The 21395-nt window shown below is 52.0% G+C and overlaps 2 protein-coding genes across 3 annotated transcripts in view; one reads left to right on the top strand and one right to left on the bottom strand.

Annotated features, from left to right (window-relative positions):
* Window positions 1-1223: 1223 nt before the first annotated feature.
* On the top strand, window positions 1224-15586 carry OAZ2 (ornithine decarboxylase antizyme 2). The gene is given in 6 exon segments (XM_049812018.1): window positions 1224-1378; window positions 4788-4863; window positions 4865-4945; window positions 10243-10418; window positions 12252-12337; window positions 14075-15586. Coding segments are annotated over 6 exon segments (573 nt in total). The 5' UTR covers window positions 1224-1358; the 3' UTR covers window positions 14209-15586.
* A 1250-nt stretch (window positions 15587-16836) lies between these two features.
* Window positions 16837-21395, bottom strand: part of ZNF609 (zinc finger protein 609) — a 76365-nt gene continuing 71806 nt past the window's right edge. For both annotated transcript variants that reach the window (XM_049811986.1, XM_049811985.1), the window contains exons 6-10: window positions 20821-21187; window positions 20500-20675; window positions 19688-19904; window positions 19403-19481; window positions 16837-19208 (exon numbers count right to left, since the gene is read on the bottom strand). In XM_049811986.1, coding sequence (XP_049667943.1) covers window positions 19408-19481; window positions 19688-19904; window positions 20500-20675; window positions 20821-21187 — 834 coding nt within the window. In that variant the 3' untranslated portion in view covers window positions 16837-19208; window positions 19403-19407. The remainder of the gene's footprint in view (window positions 19209-19402; window positions 19482-19687; window positions 19905-20499; window positions 20676-20820; window positions 21188-21395) is intronic.

A 21395-nucleotide genomic window follows, 5' to 3' on the forward strand; every position in this document is an offset into this window, starting at 1 on the left:
GAGTCCATGAGCCCGCTCAGGCCATCGCACCTTGAGCTGCCACACGTCACTCAGGAGCCTGCTCCGCTCCCGCCTGGGGACAGGCCTGTGTTCTCCGATGTGTTGCGAACACCAGCAGACAGTGTGAGACCACGTGAGTATACGTGAACTTCTCCAGGACTCCAACATGTAGGGCTTGCATCTAAAGGGTCTTGAGAGCTTCTCTTCCAGCAAACTGCTTGGATTCTGACCCCAAGTGAAGGCTCAGCAACCACCAAACTCTGCGGGACTGAAGCCCACAAGTTACTCTCGCTGCCTGGTTCTCCAGGCTCCTCGTCTTTGTCCAGGTGACTGCCACTGCCTTTCCCTTATGGGTACGCTGCTCATCACGAGCCCCTGCAGAGCGCTGCCATGGGCAGCTCAACATCCTGTTATCCACATATTCATTCCTCTCTTTCTTCTTCTAGCTCCTACTCATCCAGGTTATGGGCCTGCAGTTCCCCATGCCACCTTTTAAGCACTAGCATCATACTTTAAGCAGTATACCACACATCAGAGCCAGTGGCTTGTTCTGCAGTGGTACCACCGGGGCCCAGCAGTTCATTACTTAGTCTTGCTGCTCCCCAACCTCTTCTCCCACCACTTCAACAGGAGCCAAAAAGCCTCCAGAAAGCCTTCAGCCTAAGGGCCCTGGCCTCTTCCACTGTAAGAAACAACACAGACACGCTTCAGTTTCCCGCCACGGCGTCCCTGCTTCTCATCCTTACTCGCACCCCTGGCCGCAGGCTGCCTGCTCCCCACCCCCGTGGCGGAAGGCTTTACTCCCAGCCCTCAGGCCTGCTGCTCCCCCGACACCTGCCTCATGGCCGCCTTGCCGGGCCGTGAGGCGAGCCAGGCGTCGAGGGACCGCCGTTCCCACGCTCCCCGCCCACTCGCGGGGTTGCCAGCAGCCCCACGGGCGGGAGCGGGACGCTGAAGGATCCCCTCAGAGAACCAACGGCCGCCCGCGCGCACGACGCCGTACGCGTCACAAAGCGGGGCGGGGGCGAATAGGGGAGGTGGTGGAGGGCGGCGCGCCTGCGCGGTGGGTAGGCGTGGCGCGGCGCGCGCCTTTGTTTGGGGCGGCGGTTTCCCAGGCTGCCCGGCGCGGGGGGCGAGGGGAGGAGGGCGAGGGGGGGGGGGGCGGGGCCGGGGCCGGGCGGCGCGCGGAGAGGGGAGGGGTGGAGAGGGAAGGGGGGCGGGGCCGGGCGCGGGCCCGCGGGGTCAGTCAGAGCGCGGCGGCGGCGGCGGCGGCGAGCGAGGGCGGCGGCGGCGGCGGCGAACGGAGCGGAGCGACCCAGCCGAGCCGGAGCCTGAAGCCGAGCCGGAGCGAGCCGAGGATGATAAACACCCAGGACAGGTGCGGGGCGGCGCGATCCCTACCCTCCCCGCACCGCCGGGCCCACCCCGCCGCGGCCTTTCCGCGCCCCTCATGAGCGGCGGCGGCCGGGCCTGGGGGTGCGGGCGGGCGCTGAGGCGGGCGGGGGCGGCGGCTCTCCCCCTGTGGATCCTCTCCCCCTGTGGATCCTCTCCCCCTTTCTTTCCCGAGTTCAAATCCCCAACGGAGCGGCGCTTCTCAGTGGGGGGAGACCCCCCACCACCACCCCCGGGCGGGTGTCTGGGCTCCCCGGGGCTGTGGTGGGGTGGGGAGCGGGAGGGGGGTAGGGGAGCACCTCGGCAGCGAGCGTCTGAGCACCCTTTTGCTAATAAGAAGGCTTTAACGCCGAGGAGGGTTTGTGCCCTCCCTTCCCGCAGTCCCCACGCATCTCTAAGGAAAGGTGATTTCTGCTGGCAGGTTGGTTACCAGGAGGCATGAACTCACTCGATTTGTGTCTGTTTTTCTCAGCTGACCGAATTATCTTCGTGTGTCTGTTGTTTAGAGTCCCAAAAGTGTCATTTCCTGAGCCTCTATCGTACCACGTAGATAAGCGCCTGGAGGATATGTGTAAAACAGCCTTGTTTCTTGGCCGTCGTATGTACGGTCGATGCTTGAGCTATGCTGCGTTCATCAGATGGTTATTTACAAGTTGCACCTCAAGTCAGGTTCCTTAATAGGTGACTTGCAGCGGTTGGCAGCATAATATCTTATTATTATGGGCTAAGTGTTTTGTAAAGGGGCAAAAAAGAAAACAAACACAAAAACTTCATTTTTGTAATGTCAGGGGAGCTGCGTGGATCTTTCCATCTGGTCTAAGTGTTCAGCACAAATGAAACCCCCAAAACCAAGAAAATGTGCAGCTTTTAGACCCCAAGGTGCTGGTTGTTGTCGTGGACAGAAAGCAGTGCCGGCCTGGGGCTTCAGGTGCAAGGGCTATTGAAGAGCAGCCGTGACAGGGTTCAAAAGTTGCCAAGTTGTCCTTTGCGCTTCCCAGGGACAGGGCACGGGGTTGAGATCACTGGAAGCTTAGTGAGTTAAAATTATACCTACTGGCTGAAAATGTACAGTTGCTTCCAGCTCCCGTTTCAGGCAGGACTCTGTCAAGAAGCTTCTGCTTGGGAGTTTCTTCAGGGCAAGGCCCTTGGTGATCTAAATGCATCTTGATCTAAACCAAGCTGCTGGAAAGCAGCTTCTCAGAAGAGAGGCTAGAAGGGAGCACAATCCTAGTTTTTAAGCTATAAACAGGCCTCAGAGAGCAGAGCTGCAGTGGGCTGCTTGCACGCAGATGCATGAAGGGATCGGACTTTGTCGGGTGCTTGCATAAACTTCTTCCCAGGGTGCTAACGTGCATCTGGAGGAAGCAAAACCTCTTTTAATCTGCGCCCACACACACACACATGCTTGCTCCCCAGCATTGCCTGATGGTGCTGCCCTGCATGTGCTGCTCTCGGGACCCTAGCTGGCTTCCACTGTGAAGTTTTGGGGAGAGTAGCAATGGTGTGCAGGTCTGGGCTAGGCGAAGCCCCAGTGCCCCAGGCAGGGCTCAGCAGCTGAAGGGGTCTTGTGTTTTGACTTCTCCATGTGCCAGAGGAAGCAAAACTGGGAAGTGTCTTGAACTGCTTTGCATGAAAACTACAGCCTCTCTCTTTTTTCTTTTTTTTTTTTTTTTTTTTTTTTTTCCTTTTCCCACAACTACACTTCATTATCCAGCTTCTTGATGCCTTGGCCGCAAGTTGCAGAGAGCTATCAATAGTACATTGTTGACTGGGGGGTGAGGGAGGAGGGAAGGGAAAAACAAAGCTGCCAACAGCTTTCTGGGGGTGGGGAACGGCACAGCAAAGTGCTTTGTCATGCCTCTCGACATCCACTACTACTGAATACACACACTGGTCCATTGATAGCCCCAGTCATGCCGTGAGGAGGGACTGTATTAACACAAAACGCCACTGAGCATGTGTGCAAAGGGGTTTGCCCTGAGACTTCTTCACTGCAACTGCTTAATATCTTTTCCTAGTGTATTTAAACAGCCTTTTCTCCAGGAGGTGTCTGCCGTAGGCCGTGGCACACGGGAATGCTGCTGAAGACCCCAGTCTAGCAAACCTGGAGAAGGAGGAGCACATATGTGGAGGAAGAATATATGTGTTTCCTGTAGAAAGATTATTTTGGTATGAGGTGGCAAGCCAAGATCTTAGCAAATTCTGCCTGTGTCATAACCGTGTTTGCGATCTATTTTTTGGCATTCAGAAATGCCAAATTTCAGTAGTTCGTTTGCAGTCTGGTATCCGTTCTAGCATACTGTATAAGCGGTTCAGGTGATTCTGATAGTGCAGCTCAGTACTTGCTCTTTGGATACTTAAGCCTGTCTCCCTCGTGGAGAGGGATTAGAGTGGAAAAACACTGTCTCTGGAACAGCTCAAGTGATAAGTTTTAGGGCAGACAGTAAGTTGTCAATACATCTGCAGAGTCTGTCCATTATAGGCTTGTTCCTCGCTCCATGTGCTTATTGAAAACCCTCATACCCTCCTTTATTTTGGTAGTGCTTACATAGCTTTGCACTTGTGGGTTTCATAATGGCAACACTGGGGAATGACAGGTTTCTCTGCGTTGCTTTTGCAGGCTTTGTTAGAGGAATACCGCTTCTGTGCTGTGCCTCAGCAAAGAGCTTTTGTGGTACTGATAAAGGAGGCAATGCTCCAGAAGTAAAATAATTTGCTTTCATGAACTTCCTAGAAGCTGGAGCAGATATTAAAACCTGCGTTCAAAGTGATCCTGAAAGACTGCGTGTAGGACATCCAAACAAACTCAGAAACTGCAAGGGAAACTTATTTTCTTGCTCTTAAAAGTAGATCTGTGGGGTGGACTTGTAATTTTTAGGGCTGGGGTGAAGGATGCTTGTATGATATTTCATTTGTATGTGAAAATGTCAGCTTGGACGTTGTAGAGCGTGTTGAAAATATCTGAAGAACAAGCCCTTTCACTCCTCCTCTTTTTGAAAATGTGAAACTTAAACCTCCTCCTTCTGGGTCCTGTTGATCTATTTGTAGATATTTGTCTATAGAAAATGTGTGCTCATCTGGTCATGCGTTTCCAGCCATCTGCTATTGGCAGTCTTCCAGGCATCCCTTATTAGCATGAGGTTGCTCAGCACTCTCTCTGGGTTCTTGGCTGCAAAGCCCCTCCTCCATTTCTAACAAAACACTGCTGGTTTCTGATACGACTTGGGCAGCGAGCATTTTTAATGTAGATGTCTGGGTGCTAAAGCCCTGATCTGCTGCCTCTCAGGTGCTGTGGAGGAGCAGGGATACAAGTGGCTTGGGGTTATGAGGAGCTGTAGCATCTGAAATGTGATCCCTGCTAATGTAACCTGGTGTTCTCTCTCTTTTTCTTGCAGTAGTATTTTACCTTTGAGTAACTGTCCCCAGCTGCAGTGCTGCAGGCACATTGTTCCAGGGCCTCTGTGGTGCTCCTGATGCCCCTCACCCACTGTCGAAGATCCCCGGTGGGCGAGGGGGTAGCAGGGATCCTTCTCTTTCAGCTCTGATATATAAGGTGAGAAAGATCTGATGTCTATATAATGATCTGTACCCATGTTGCAACTGTGTTTGGTCCCTTTCACAGTCTGATGGGGATAAACGCAAATAACTCAAAGGTAGTAAGTGGAAGAACAGTTAATTTTTCAGCAACCCTGTTGGCAGGTTGTTAAGCTGCATGCAGTGTTCTCCCTCTCCCTCTTAAAGATCACCTGTTTATTAAGAAACAAGAGACCTTTTCTCAAAGTTGTGCAGCAAATAATTCACTAGCCCCGTTCCCAGAAGCCTGTTCCAGCTATTGTATCCAGAGCCAGCATTATCAAAACATGAAACAACTTCTTAAATGTCTCTCAAAAAGAGGAAGTGGGAAGCAGAAAGGTGAAATGCAGAGAGAGAATGGTTGATAAGCTCCTTCCTGTGCGCTAGTCCGGAAGGTAAAGCTGTCGGAGCCTGGGAGCTGCCTGAACTGATAGACAGAGTAACTCCTGACTTCACAAAAGGGAGAGGCAACTGTCCACCTCACAGACTGGAACGTTTCTAGAACACGTGCATAGGATGAGGTAAGATCAGGAAGGCTTTGTATCTGCAGACTTGCTTAGAAGCATGTAGATCTGTGTAGCTCTCATTTTTTGGCCCTCTTCTTTCTACAGGACCTTTCCTTTCGAATGAGGAGACCTGGCTGTTCCTTGCTGTAGAATAATTGGCGTTTGTGCAACTTTGTGTTGTGTTATGGTGGCACACATCTGTCTGCCTTCTGGGACAGGGGCTGCTTTTCCACATGCCAGGGAGTAAAGTCCTATCAGATGAGGTAGCCTAAATTTATGCTCAGCTTGCAAATTTGGCTGTTCAGGCAGGAGTGTTGTCATAGGTGTTAGACTTGATTTTTAATTACCCTGTGGGAGGCACACAGACTTATGATGAAAAGATACAGGCCTTTTTGGGTCACAGCTACCAAAGTCTCCTCTTGAAATTCACGAGAGAATCGCAGACTTCGCAGCTGCTTTCAGAGGAGTTTTCTTTAATGCAGCCTTGGTGAATTTTTAGCACACACCTTACCCGCTTACCTTGTGAATAAATGTCAAGCTCTCTAGCCTCTTAATAATAATGTAACATCAGCTTAATGCTGCCGAGTTGAATTGTCACAGATGTTAGAAGGGTATGAAATCCGGAGAAGCGGCAGAGCACAACGGGCTTCCTGTTAGATAAAGAAGATACATAAATAGCTTCAAGGGGGCTCAGGACAACTGATGAATTCCATTCCCTCTGGGTAGGACGGGATGAGAAATAGGGGATCCTGCAACTTAAACTCCTGCAGGCCAGCTTTGCCAAGCCTTGCGTACACACCAGGCAAGGTCCAAAGGCAGAAAATGGGCTCAACGTGGAGGAGATGCTGGTGGAAAGAATCAGTTTGGAGACTTTGAAGTGTTTGATTTCCGTATGGCCTTGAATTCGCACAGAAGCTTTTGGCAGTGGTGTGTAGGCAGGGGCTGCTGCCTGGGGGGATGTCATCTGGATAGCTGCATCCCAGAAGTATGGATGTAATTCTTTCTGGGTTTATTGCTGACAAAACCTAGCAGAATCTGTCAGAAAATCAGCCCTTTCTGTAACATAGCTCATCCCAGACCATAGCAGGCTGTATTGCCCAGTGGTTTAAAGTCAAACCTTAGATGGGGGTTACTGGGACTCTCTCTGCCCCTCTCAGTTGCCCACCCAATCTAGCAGTGCTGTAGTTACAGCAGGTTGAGTTTTTTCAGCCAGCAAGCTTCAGTGTGACGTGGAAAGGCATCTGGGCCCAAAAGCTTAAGTCCTTTTTCCAGCTGTATCAGCTATTCTAGTTCAAGGGATGACCTTTCTGAATGAGCCTGCCGCCTTCGGAGCATGCAGCACAGTGCTCGCATACAACAGCGCTATAAATTAAGCTGCTGGGGCTTCCTATAGGTGTTGGTATTTTTCTGTTAAGAGACTTAATATTTGGCCCTTCATCAACGGAGCTTTACTTGAGCTGGGAACGCAATAATGATCAGCATCGGTGCTGCACAGCCAGGATGGCCTTTGTGCGAACAGACGTGCTCTGGCTAGCAAACTTGGCAGGAGGCTGCAGGTGTAGCACATGCCAACAGTAGGCTGCTTACACGAGTTTCTCCAGTCACTTGGCTATGGTAGATCATAACATCCTTTCTTCTTACGCTGCCAACACGTAGGGGCCTCCCCCCGTCCTTCTCGGGACATCTGAGGAGCATAGCTGGGTTGGAAAATCTTGTGCCCGTTGAATTGTAACCAAGGGGAAGCTGGTCCTTGTGGCTTTACTTCACTGAAATGGAGCTGAGGGCTGGAGAGCTGGTGGTTTAGGCAGCTGTGTATAAAAGATAGTCTGGTGGGGTTTTTTTGCCTATGATAGTGTGGCGGGGGGGATTTTGCAGGGTGAACTAAAACCGAACATTTGTAGCGTAAACAGGATTTTGCTTTGAGCAGCTTCCAAAGAATTCTGGGCTGCCGCTTCACAGGAACAGCTTCTCTCCCCGGCATCTCACTGTCTCTATTTTGATGCCTAGAAATAAAATATCAGCTGCCCAAGACAGGCTGTGTAAACGTAATTCCCACTGAACCAGGGGAACTGGTTCTGTTAATCCCTGCGGTTGTGCTGCCTTTGGTTCACAGGCTGTTGCATTAGGGGGTCTTAAGTGGAAAAAACCTCACTAGGTTTGGAGTGCCGGGCATAACTTCTGGTGACAGAAGGGCTAAGCCTGAAGGCTCGGAAAGCTTCTCCCTTCCTATTGCAGGCTCCTGCCAGTCTTCCCGCACAAATGTATGCGTGTGCCTCCCCCTCCAATGTGTCAATCCCAGCCTGCTTTTCTCAACTTCCTTGCCCTGTTTTTGTTTTCATGAAGTATAAGAAAAGAAGCATCTGTGAGCTTTTCTTGAGAGAAGGATGTTTTCTGAAACAGACATGCTTTCTGCATGGTAACAACAACTGTAAAAGGCTCCTATAAAGCCACTGGTGAAGGATGTGCATAAATTCCTCTTGGTTTTGTTTTTTTTAAATGCACCTCTGTAGTGTGGAGCTCTCTCTGGGCTCAGATCTGACTCTTGCTGCTGGGTCTGCGGTGGCTTTATCAGCAGCAGTCTGATTTAACTTGAGCAGCTGTCAGTAGGTTTCTTGGTGCACTTGGCATAAAACTAGTAAAACCTGACAGCAGGCACAGCCACAAAAACTTCTTTCAAACTCAATGAATAAACTTATTTCCTACAGGATATTTATTCTGATGAAGTGTAAACTTGTTTTTCAGCTAAGCTTTGTGGGCTTTAAACAAACGGCAGCTTCCTCTGCTCTGGTTACCAAAGCCAGGCAGTTCTTCATTTGCATGCGGCGTTACTTTGTCGCCAGCATTAACATACTCAATGGCTGCTTCTTTGTCAATAGTCAAACCAAGAGGGGATCTATTTTAATACACGTGGTAATAGGAATTAAAGCACTGGGACACAAGCTTGAGGAGCCTGAAAAAGTTATCAGTGATGTTTTTGCTCACTGGTTTTTCAGCAATGCTTACACTTTCATAGCTTAAAACACCAACAAGAAAACATCTGCTTGACAAGCAGCGATACTAAGGAGTCTTCCACCCTCTTACTGGGCACTGTTGGCTGCTGCTGTGTTTGTACTGCCCATCTTTTAAGTGCTTCTTCACTGCAGATCCAAACTGGACTGAGTTTTCTTTTCTGTACTGGCTCCCTATGTGTGTTATGGTCAGAGATGAGTATGTGTCACTACAAAGCATTTATTAAGCCTTGTCTGGTGAGGTGCTGTCTTTCTGCAGCGATGTCACTTGTTTCATTATCAGTCCGGCTGATCGTCAGCAGATCAGAGCTCGTAATCTGCTGCTGAATTAATCACCCTGTTAAAATAAAGTGCCTGGATACTGGATGGTCGCTCACCTAATGACCTGATGGAGTAAATGACCTCCCACCCCACCTGTTGATGCTGTTGAGGAGAGAGGGATGCATGGCTTTCCACAGACACTCTTGTGACTCGGGAACTGAGCAGACATGACTTCTAACATCTGGTTTACTTCTGTCCTTCAAAGCTGTGCAGGTGACTTTGTAGACGTGAAGGAATCAGGATGCATGAGCCTGTAACCAAGCAGATGGGAACAGTTCAGCTTCCACTGCAGTTGACAATGTTAACTCGGGAACCTAATGAATTTCTTCATCATTTCTTTGGGGCTCTTTGCAGTGAAATGTGGAAATCATTACTGGGCAAGCCAGCTGCCTGCAGAAATTGTCAGGAGAAGGAATGGAGTTTTAACCACGAAATTGTTTTCTAGGAACTGTTGAGCTGAATCTGAGGTGGTCTGCATGCTTGATGTTCTAGTCAGAGCACTATTGGAGAGGGATGTCTACATTTGTGGTCTCTTACAGTCCTCAAATCTGTGTATCTTCTGTCTGTTTTGGGATTCTCTCTGTGCTATGCACTCTCTTCCCTTATACCAGGAGGCAAACCATTTGCCATACTAGTTAGTTGTAAAATCTGGGAAAGCAATTTGTGGTCATCCCTTAAACAAAAAGACTATGTTGGGGATTGGGGAGACAATGAAATTGGTCAGACTGCGGCAGCAGATGCTCTTCCAGCTTGTCGGTTCAAGTTGTGTTCTTTGAAGGGTAGTTCATGAACCGCCCTTCAAAGATGTGGCTGGGACCTGCGGTGAATGAATGGACTCTTACTACCCAGAAATTTCATATAATGTAAATATGCAAAACTGCATTCCTTTGAACAGGAAAACAAGACTAGAAAATCACTCTGAGGTCAGAGTACTCATTGTGGTGTGTCCCTGAACCAGTGAAAGGGGAAGGGAAAAGTATAATGTTCTTAGTAAAACTGTAATACCATTTATTTCACATTTGCTCTCTCTAGTTATACTCCCCTGCCTGTGTAGTATGTAGGACTTTACTTTTTTGTTCTTTGTTTTTGTATTAGGTTAAAATAAAAGCACGGTGTTACAGGTAGTTCAGAACAATAGCCCTTAACCACTTGAACACTTGCTTAGAGCGCTGAGACTCAGACATGAGCTTGCAGCTGACTGTGCATACCTTCACGAGCTATGGCGAGTCTCACAGTGGTGAGTTTTAGTGATAGGCTGAAACTCTGGACACACACCAATCTGTAAGGACTGGTCCTTTGTCAGGAGGGTGCTGTCGTTGAAAACACAGTCCTTCTGCATGCTCGTTTAAGCATGATCTCTTACATTTTTTGGTCTACAATCTTATGGATAGTTTTCTAATCCTAAAGTGTATTTCATGAGCTCTCCTCTCTCCCCTGTGCAGGACGAGAAGATCACTGTTAACCAAGATGTCCCAGTGCACGAAGGGAAGCCTCATATTGTCCACTTCCAGTACAAGGTCACAGAGGTGAAGACCTCCTCCTGGGATGCAGTGCTCTCTAATCAGAGCCTCTTTGTGGAAATCCCTGATGGATTATTAGCTGATGGAAGCAAAGAAGGGTAAGTTCAGGATCCCAGAGCTGCATCTGTGACTCCACAGGGAGCAGGATTTTGCTTACATGGGTGATGCTGTGCGTGTGGGGAGAAAGGGGTGTACGTATGGCAGCTCTGTTCCTGGTTTGTGTATCTGAAGTATGTCCTTACTTGTCTTAAGAGAACTGTCCTCCTGTTAGTCTTCCATAGATATATTTTTTTCCCCTGGTGATCATTTCGGATGGGTTACTGTTTTTTGAGTCCCTGTGTTAATGAAAAATAAGCAGTAAATAAGCAGAGTGATTCTTTGCATACTTTGGTATGGAAAATCTACAGGCCTTTCTCTCTGATTTTTTTTTTTTCTTTTTCTTTTTCTTTTTCTTTTTTTTTTTCCCTGCTGGCCACTTGGCAAGCTATTTTGGCAAGTGTTTTCCTCTCTCTCAGGGGAGAAAAAACTCCATTATATTGATGCGCTCCTTCTCATCAGTAGGTGGATCTGCTCTTGGAGTGCTGCCACGCAGGCGTTGGGCTCTGCCAGAATCTCTGATTTTTCTCTGTTGGCAGAATATGGTAGTGTTTTGTCCAGACAGCTCTGCTCTGGGAAGTTTGTGTAAACGCAGCTTCCAGAGCAGTTACTTCCTGCCAAGTGCTTTGCCAGAGATCTCCGCTGGTGGGGAGCACTATAGCGTAGATGTGGCTTTACTGGCTTCCTCTGCAGAGCTCTCTGAAGTCCTCCTAAATCTCCAAGTAGGCTTCATCTGTAAATGACACAAGCTAATTAAGAAAAAAACTCATTGGGCACCTTCAGTAAGTGCCAGTGTTCTTGCTGTCTCACGCTTGTCTCATTTGACTCTGAGTCCAGATAAATGTTAGTGTAATTTTTCCAGTTGGCCTGTAAATCTTTTAGCTGTCCAAGTGCCTGCTCTCTTGGGAGCGGCTTCTTCTGGGAGGGTATTTATACGTCTGTGTCACCGTGACTTAAAGTGCAATTTTGCCAGATTATTTTTAGCTAGGTAAAACAGCCTAGTAGAGGCTATAATTAAAATAGTTCATTACCATATTAACAAAACCCTTGCAAATTTAATCTCCCTCGCTGCACTCCAGTCTCGCTGACTGCTGTTTAATTAGATGTCGATTGAAGCCCTGTTTGTCACTACTCTAGCAGCCTGCATCGTAAATGGTTCAAGGCCAGCAGTGACAACGATGGCTCTGTCATGCTGATCCCCAGGGCTCAGAGAGGGGTTAATGCAGTGCTGCTTCCATCAAGAAGTGCTTCCATCAAGAGGTGGCAGAAATAATTTAGCTGGAAAGGCAGGAAGCATGGATTCAGGGTGCATCAGCTGTGCCATCCAGCTGATGTGTTCAGGAAACAGCTTTGGCTGTGCACATGCTCCTTCAGTGATGTTTTTCTCTTCTCTTCTGCCTGGTATGAGCTCCATTATTTTTTTTTTCTCCTCTTTTCCATAAAGCGCAAAACTTACAGATCCCCTCGTGTGTGTTGCCAGTGGAGGGAATGTAGCCTGACTGGGGATCAGCTGCAATACTCAGCTTCCTGCGTACAAAGGCTCCTGTACAAAATCACTGGCTGGTGGCGATGGGTGTTCGGGCATGCTGGCACGAGGATGCTGAGGATAGCGACTTGTTGGGCAACTTGGTGTGAGGATAGCTCTTAGGTCTGCAGGGCTGGATAGCGATGCAGGAAGCCCATTGTTTCAGCACCCATTGTTCCCTGGAAGGGGTCTGTAAACAAGTAATCTTTCTGCCTGAAAACATCCAAGCAGTTGATAATGCTCCGAGGCTTCCTCAGGACAGGACTTCCTATAGCTGTTGTTTTTTTGTCTTCTTCCTCCTCCTTGGCAGGTTATCAGCACTGTTGGAGTTTGCTGAAGAAAAAATGAAAGTAAACTACGTCTTTATTTGCTTCAGAAAAAGCAGAGAAGATAGAGGTGAGAACTCACCCCCGCTGTCAGGTTTGCTCCCTAGATCTAAAACGGTGCTGCTGAAGCTGTACAAAAGTCTAGTAATCCCAAGGCAAGGCTTCACGGGATGCTTCCTACTGCAGTAATTGTTATATGCATAATTCTCATGGCGTTCTTACAAATTAGAAATAGTTTCTTGTGGAGGAAATAAGCCCTTTCTTGAGACTCAGGGAGAGGGAGTATTTTGGTTTTTCCAGCAGATTTGCATTGCTATCTCCCATTAAATTATTACTAGTACTCTCATGCAGAAAGCTGCTTCTGAATTACTTGGAGTATTTTCTTGTCCAGAAATTGGTTAATATTTCTCCTTTGGTAAGGAGTGAAGGTCTCCATTTGGCATCAGGCTTCTGTGATTTGAAAGGAGAAACCAGGGAGAAGTTACTATATGGGAAATGAACACTTATAGCTTCTTGCCCTGGTGTTCATCTGCTTTTTAAAGATCTACTGGCACTTTTGCCCTTCCTAGACTTGCAGGTAATCCTGACCCCGGCTATAGATGCTTATGGCTTAAGGGGGCTGCATTAGGATCTAAAGATAGATGTGTTGGATGAGTGATTACAGCACGGAAGTTTGAGGAGATTTGTGGTGAGGTACCAAGCTATGGGTCTGTCACTTTAAATCTTACTAGATGCAAGCTAGTAACCAAGCAATTGCCATGGCAGGAGTAATTCAAACCTTAATTCTAATTTTACTCTGCTGCTTCACTTCACAAGCTGCACTGTCTTCTCTGAAATGAAGCATGTTATTATAGCTAAGCTGTGCTGAGCCCAGGAAGATGTCATTCCATGTTATGATGCCAAGAATAATTTTCAGATTAAGTTCTTGCTATAATGCCACCACTACCGCCGCAGGTTGCATAGGTGACCTCTGCAGTGGCTGGTTACAGGAGACATCTGCTACTGGTTTTTGTTTTTAAAAATGGGCTGTGTTGCTCTTGGACCTGGCTTATTTGTACGAGTTCTGGAGTGCTCCAGATCCTGGGTCCTTGTCTGTGCAGTTGAAATTCAGTGCTGTCTTCAAAGTATATAGGATCTCATCTGCATGACCGTTCAGTGGCTTGAAGTCGATCATCAGAGGGTGCTGTAGAGATTAGATACTGCACCAGGGTAACTTTCATGGGTCACAGGGAAGTGATCACTTTAGTAACAAGCAAGCATGCATCCAGTCACTGCATAGTATAACCTTTTCTGACTGCGACAAGGTGGGGGGGGGGGGGGGGGGGGGGGGGGGGTGCGGCTTCTGGACTTACCCCGCTCTGAATTTCTGTGCATAACCCATGGTGCATTTGCTGGGGGACTGCAGCGAGCTGTGCTGAGCTGTCTTGAGTTTCCAGAGCTCTGGGTCCTCCTCACGGAGATGGCAAATGTCTACCTAGACCCCAAGTAAGTCAATTCCTGTTTGCTGCTGTCTGACCCGCTTTCAGGGCTCAAAGGGTGCTGGGACCCATGTCAGTACAGAATAAAAACTTTGACATGCTGCACATCTAAAATACCCCTCACACACAGGAGCTGCTGTGATGAATGCAGGAAGAGAGAAGACCTCCTATTTGAGAGGGCTGTCACATTAAAATGGTTTCTTTCTGTGCAGGAAGCTCTGGGTGCACTCACAGAGGGTGTTCAGTGCACTTTGATATTTGTGGCTTCTAGGATGACGCAGGTAAAGAGGATTATTCCTGGTGGTAACAGATTTCCTTCTCTTTGGTAGCTCCACTCCTGAAGACATTCAGCTTCTTGGGCTTTGAAATCGTGAGGCCTGGTCACCCCTCTGTCCCATCGCGGCCAGATGTGATGTTCATGGTGTACCCCCTGGATCAGAACTCTTCCTCTGATGAAGAATAGCTGCAGCAGGGGACTCCAGTGTGACCTGAAAATGCTGTTGAGGGGAGAGAGGGTTACATCTCCTTTCTTGAGGAAAGGGAAAACAAGCTTCTGTTGGACTGAAACTGCATTTCTCATTGTTAGATTGGCCTGTGTATCCTCAGAGTTGACTATCTCATTGAAATGTGTTGCCTAGAGAACTATATATACACACATGTAATCACCAAATAGTAAATGGAAGATGTTTATGAACTGGCATAGGAGCTCTTTACGTGCAGCTGTGTGGTGTGTTAGCCTAGGGGCGCCTGGTGCCCAGGCCATGCGTGGGGGAGCACAGCGGTAGATGCAGTATCAACTCCATGACTTCTCTAAACCTGTGTTGGTCCTTTCCTGACCACCCGATGTGCGCTCATCTGACAGACTACCTTTTTATTTTTCACTCAAGACTCTTAAGTAGAAGGCATGTTTTGGGTGTTAGGCACATGGAGGAGACGTGCTCGAGTTTAACCTTTAACACTACATTAAAACCCCTGTGTGTCTCTACCTTGGGGCAACCGATGCTGTTTTAACTGGTCTAACCTTCCCCCCCCCTTTCTTTTTAAACTTCTTGCTCTTCCAGCTTTTGTTTTAAGCAGTCTTAACTCTGTTCAATGTTACCACTGCACTATCACAGCGTTCAATAAAAGGGGCATTCAGATGAACTTCACACAGCTGGCGCTGCTTATTTGAAAGGAACAGAGCCTGTAGTGGGCCACCTGCAGTGCTGTGATGGTTTCAGAGGGTCAAGCGAGTGTTTGGAGCAATACCTCTGACCTTTATCCTCTGCCCAAGGATGGGTACAGAGCAGGCCCGAGGCTGTCACCTCTGTTCTTCCTCCTCATCTTTCCAAAGAGATGATCTCAAGACTTCAGGCACTGAGCTAATGGCTGTATCCAAACCAAAGGGGGTTGTGTGTGGGGCAGGTGTGGAGGGTGGCTCCGCCAGTCACCCTGTCACGGTGGGATGCTCTTACTGTCTGGGGGCTTTCCTGGGATGGAGCCGTGCAGGTGGTAGGTAGCTCACGTTTCATCCCTGCCCCTTCTGATGTTGGAGAATGAGGTTGTGCTCTTGTCTCTGTGCCATGTGGATGTAACCTGGCTGGCTTTCTTTGAAAGGCCACACGAGAAGGGTGCATTTATAAACTGTGCCCCGGAGGCATGCCGTGAGCTCTCTTCCTGGCCTGGCTGCTTGCGTGTGGAATTGTCCTTGTGTGCTTTGTTGTGCTCTCGCCCTTCTGTGGAGGATGTTGTTAAAAGCTGAAGCCGAGCCATTCCATAAACGTCATGGTCAGTGTTTTCTGTTTGGGGAGAGAGGTGGGGCTGGGATACGAGTTTGTGTGAATAAATCATCTTAAAGTTTGTGTCTCTTTTTCCCTCCTTCCCCTCCTCATTGGAATGAAAGGGCTGGTGGCTGCACTCTCCCTTCAGTGGGACATTAAATCTCAAGTCTGGTTTAAAGTCAGAGGCTGTCCTATGCTGATGGGAACATCTCTACCATAGCTTTTATTGTGGTGCCAGTGGCCCCTCTAGTGCTGGCTGCAGCTCTTCAACAACAGGCATTGCCCCTCCAGTCCTTGCTCCAGGTGTGGTGTGGAGACAGAGGAGACCTGTTCTCTAGTTTGAAAATCCAAGTTTTGTCCCTTCTTGTAGCTGGAGTTGCCCCCACTCCTTCCCTGGGCTGGTGGCTGTCTCCCAGGGTGTTTCTGCATGCTCCAGGGCTGCCATCCCATGGTGCTCCTCTACTGGCACATCCCTAATGGGATGGGGTGGGATGGGAAGAACCACTTTGCTCCTTCCTTGTGGGTAAAGCGTGAGGTTCTCGTCACGGGAGCTTGGAGTGAGGGTGATCGCCTGAGCTCTGCAGTTACGAGGCTGTGCTGGTGCATGTGCTTCTCTGACAAGTACCAAATACTTTCCTGCCCTGGCTCAATCAAGTGTGGTCAAATGTAGAGCTCTCACATCACCAAGTGTCTTCAAAAATACCCTCCTGAAAATGTAAAAGGTGCTTTGATTTCTCTGAGTGCTGCCTCCTGCATAGGTCACCTCCAATGCAAAGCTGGAGGAACCAAGCTCTGCCCTCTGGCCCACCAGCCCCCCAGCTGTCTCCCCCAAAGGCGGCTCCCTGGAGTGATAGAGAGGGGCTTGCCTCGTGTAGGGCAGGACCCTGGCAGGCTGTGGGGCAGCTTGTCCCTTGCTGGTGCCCAGGGATTCAAGCCTGGGGGGGGGGGGGGGGGGGGGCGGGTTCTGACCCAAATTGTCGTGGCTGAGCTTGGCTACAACATCCCCAGGTGGAGCTGTGGGTGCTTGTGGCAGAGCAGAGGGGCCGGATCCAGGTGCGCAGGGCCTGTGAGCAAGCAGAAGTGTGCTGGGGAGGGCAGGACCTGCTGCCCCAGTGGGCCACCCTGCCACAGCCTCGGTGGCCGTGGACCGACGAGTGTGGCATCAGGAGCAGCGTGTCTGCTTAAGCCTGCTCAGATGCACCAGAGATGTGGACAACCCTCCTCTTCCCCCCCCACCCCCCGCAAAATCACTGGCCACAGCTTTTGGGGACGAAGGACCAGAATTCAGGGGAGCAGGAAGAAAAAGCCACCCTCACAGGTTTGTGATTGTCTCTTAAAAAGATTTATTCTCTCTCCTTGCCCAAATGTACAAAGGCAAGAAGAGTACAGTTTGTATATATATATATTTATATATATATATATAAAAAAACAAGGAACTTGGTAATAATGTACACTTTACAGAAGGGCAGAATCAGGAAGACTGAAATGAAACCCAACACAGCAACGCCAATGGAAACAAGCTATGAACACCAACGGTTTGATGCCCTGGCCGTGGGGCCCAGTGGGCTGAGGCTGGGGAGGGGGAACCCAGTGGGCAGGGGACCCCACGGGCAGAGGAACGGCACCGCTGCAGGGGGGCTGGGGTGCCAGCCCCACAGGCAAGAACTGACCAGTAAAACCCAGAAAACATCGAACCTATTCTGCATAAACCGTTGTTTCCTTTAACACCTAAAGGGAGACTCAGCTGGGACCCAACTGGGAAGGTGGGGAGCAGCCCCCTCACCCCAATCCCCTTCAACTGCCAGCAAAGCCCCCCGATCAACCCCCCCCACCCCTTGCCCAGCCCAGACACCCTTCTCCGTGCCCCTGGAGCCGCCGGTGGGTCCCAGCCGTGCCAGGAGCCAGGCTCCGCTGGACCGACCGAAGCGGGAGGTAGGAGCAGCCGGCAGGATGCTCCTCCACGGGTGGGATGCAGGGGGGGCTCCCCCCATCACCCCGACCCCTCCAGTCCCCAGCCTGGTGACTTCACCCACCCTGTCCCCCAGGAGCGTGCCAGGCCACGCGGCCCCGTCTCCTTCCAAAGACAACGAAGAGTGGAAGAAAAAAAAAAAAAAAAGGCAAACAACGAGAGCAGGCTGGGGCCACCACGCTGCCGGCACCCAACCCAGGGCCGAGACCAGCGAGCACCTCCTTTCCAGCTGGGTAAAGTGGGGGGTCGGGGGGAAGAAAACAAAACCCAAAACAACAGCTTTCAAACAATTGCTTTTTACAGTATGTACAGAGCCCAGCGGGCAGAGCATCCCGGTACAGCGGCCCCTTAGGGCCGGGTGCGACACGGACACACACAGACAAACCGAGACCGATGGGCCCCCCCCACCCCCAGCCCGTGCTCCCCCGGCCGGGCAGCGGGGAGAGGCGAGGAGAGAGCTTGGGGCGGCCCGGCTGCTGCGGGGCCGAGGTAGAGCATCGGCCTGGGGAGAGCCGCTCTGGGGCTGGGGGAGCAGAGGACCAGAAAGCCCCTGTCCTCGGGCACTGGGGAGCAGCTGGGAGCAGGGGCTGGCTTCTTCCAGGGCCTGGTGCCCTGAGCCCTGGCATGAGGGGGGGGACCCGGCAGAGCCCCAAGTGCCTCTGGCAGAGCCTAAGTGTGCTTGTTCCTCCGCTGGGCTCTGCCCGCGGCCTGGGGAAGCCGCCTTAAAAGCAGAAGGTGGACGTGAGCAGGATCCGCTGCCCTGGGGTTTAGGGAGCACTTGCCGGCGTGGCGGGGGGGGGTGCAAAAGCCGGGGGTTTGCAGAGTCACAGCTCAGAAACCAACTCAAAAGCCACGGGCAGGAGTTTCAGGCAGGTCTGGCCCCCGCAAGGCACTGGGGAGGAACCCTGGCAGCTGGCTGGGTGACAGGCGCAGCCCCCAGCTCTGCACCCGGCTGCCCCCAGCCCTGGCTACCCTGGGGTGGGGGACAGAGGCTGCTTCGCCAGGGCCAAGAGCAGCCCCCCCAGCTCCCCCAGCCCACCGCTCCGGCAATTGGCCACTTGCCGGCGGCTCCTGCCCACACAGGCACAGACCGGCAGGCGCTGTGAGGTGCGGGATCAGCCGTGGGACTGGGAGAGGGTAAGCCCCCACATGCAGCGCATCCCCGGGCCCCGCGGCCACCTCCAGCCAGGCTGACATCCACCCCCCCCACCCTGACCCCGACCCCGACACCCACCTTGGCTCCATGTGAGCCAGCCTTTCCTTTCCTGAGACTGCAACTCCACCGCAGGCTTGGCCCCGCGCGTCAAGCCCCGGCGAGGAGCAGGCAGTGTCCCCGCCTGCCCCCAGTCCCGTGGCGCTCAGCCCCATCGTGAAGCAGCAGCTTGCAGAGACACGGTGGGGTCCCAAATCCCTCGAGAAACCTCAGTGCTTCCGTTTCCTCTTCATATGCACCAGGCAGGCGAGTCACCTCCATCCCGAGCGTCGGTGCCCAGTAGAATAAATACTTCCGCAGGTACCAGCTCGCCCACTCACCAAAGGGGAGGGTGTGGGGGGGGGAGGGAGTCAGTGTGTGTCCGATGAGGGGGGGAGAAGACAGTCTGCCTCGGATCGTGGCAGGAACGTCAAGCAGAACAATTAACACCATTCAACTGATGTCTAAAGGAGTCTCCAGCACTTCCCCATGTGAGCCAGTCACATGTCTCGTCCAGCCCAGGCGTCCTGGTGCATCACGTCCTGCCACGACCCAAGGTCACGTCAGCTCCCGCTGCCAGCAGCCCCGCAAGCCCCAGGGGCGATGGGCAAACCCCAAACCCTCTGCCCTCAAGGGCACCCTCCTGTGTACCCATCCCGGCCACCTCCGCCCCAGCCCGGTTGCCCACGGGCGAAGCAGGGTGGCCGTGCCGGTGCCCGCAGGAGGAAAGCCTTACCGTTCTCACCTCCGAGGAGGTGGGTATAGGGAGGGAGCGGAGCCTTGCTGGCTGGCAACGATGGCTGTGGAGGAGAGACCTGCGGAAGGAGAAGCAGCGTCAGAGGCTGGGCAGCCCAGGATGGGCATCCAGCTGTGCCAGGAGAGCTGGAAAGCTCCAGATTCGGTCAAAGCAAAGCTCGGCACAAGGGCTCACGCTGCCCAAAGGTGGCTACAGCTCTTTCCCAGCTCCCTCGAGCCGAGCCTGCGGCCCCGGCTGAGTGCCAGCGTGAGGTTCAATTCTTACCTGTTGCATAGGGCAGGTTGTACTGCGCCGGCAGCAGCGAGTACCCGAGGTGGTGGTGGTGGTGGTGCGTTGAGAGCAGGCGCTGAGATGGTGAGGTGCGGGGCCGGTCGGTGCTCCTCTCTCCCCCGCCAGCTGCCCCGACGCTGCTACAGCTCCCGCTGCCTCCCACCACTCCGCAGCCACTGCGGTCCCGCTCCTGAGACGTCTTCTCGCTTATCTGGAGAGGAGAAAGCAGACGCACGCTGAGGGGCACTACCAGCTACCCCGCTGCACAGGGCAGCATCAGACCCACACGAGGCGCTCGGGGCTGCCCCATTGGGATGATATTCCCCTCGCCTTAGTCCAAAGGCTCCCCACGACACTGCTGGGAGATGACGGGATGGCCAGTGACCAGCTCAAAAGCGGTGGTGAGGACGCAGGTCCTGTTTGAGGGCAGCTCTTTCCTCACTGTGTCAAAGCTCCGTCTCCCAGCTCAGCCCAGGAGGAGCTCGTGACCCTACACTGACGTGGGACGGAGACAGCCCCTGCATCCCACCCACCAGCTCCAGGACGGAGAGCAAGCGTCACCAGCTTGCTGCAGGGCCTGGAGGAGCCCGGGTGCTTCTCTGGGCCAGACCTGCCCACAGGTTTGGCTCGTCCATCCCAAAGGGGTTGTGTTGTGGGATTACTCCACAGCCCGAGGTGTCCTACAGCAGCAGGAACGGCAAAAACCCACGGCAGGCAGAGTTGCTCCAGGCTGGCTATAGGATCCAGGGATCATCCCGAAGCTCATGCACAGAGCTGGGCAAAGCCAGCACCTTCCTGACCCTCACCGTGGGTGATTTGCTCTTGTAGTGGCTGGCGTGCTGCTGCAGGATGTCCAGGGCCTTGGACTCCGAGCTGGATTTACAACTCACGCTGGGGCTGGCTCGGGACTTGTCGCTGTCGTCGCTCCCAGACGCCTTGCTCCCGTACGGGGAGAAGGAATAGCTGGAGGGTAGGTATGATCCTGAGGGGTGGGGGAGAAAAAGCAGACAGGGCATGAGGAGTCTTCAGGCGGCACAGTGGGAGCACACAGCTCTGTACGTGTGCTGCCCCATGCGAGAAGGACGGCCTGGGAAGGGATGTCCCCAAGAAGACCCCTGGCTCCTTACCTGGGTAATTCTGCATCATGACAGTGGGCATGGCCCGGTAGCTGGGGTGGTTGGGGTCGTACGACTGGCTGTAGGAGTAGCCGTGCATGTAGGGGATGTAGGACTGATGCTGCGTGAGGGGTGAAGACACAGGGACGTGGACGCTGGGTCTGGGGTCCTTCCCCACCATGCGAGCCTCCTCGGTGGGGGTCAGCTTGCACTCGGAGCTGGTGCTCTCCTTCCCATCCTCCTTGGATGCAGCTTCTTTGCTTCGATTTCTTTCTTCCTTCAACTTTCGGTCCCTCTCCTCTTTCCACCGCTCATCCTCTGTCTTGATGTCCGAATACTTCGCCGGGTACACGTAGGTCCACATCCGGGGCTCAGCTTCCTGCAAGAACCAGGAACCATCAGAGCAGCTGCCTCCCCCCAGCCCTACCTGTCCCAAAACCAGGCTGGATTCGGAGGAGACCAGGGAACCCCACTGCCCTTCCCCAGGCTCTCCTTGGCCCATCCGTGGCCTTCCAGCCCCATGCTTTTGCTGGCCCCAAGGGAACCTCACGGAGTCCCATCACAAGCAGAGGACAACACACGTTCTC

This window comes from Accipiter gentilis, chromosome 10, assembly GCF_929443795.1.
Source record: "Accipiter gentilis chromosome 10, bAccGen1.1, whole genome shotgun sequence".
Lineage (NCBI taxonomy): Eukaryota > Metazoa > Chordata > Aves > Accipitriformes > Accipitridae > Astur > Astur gentilis.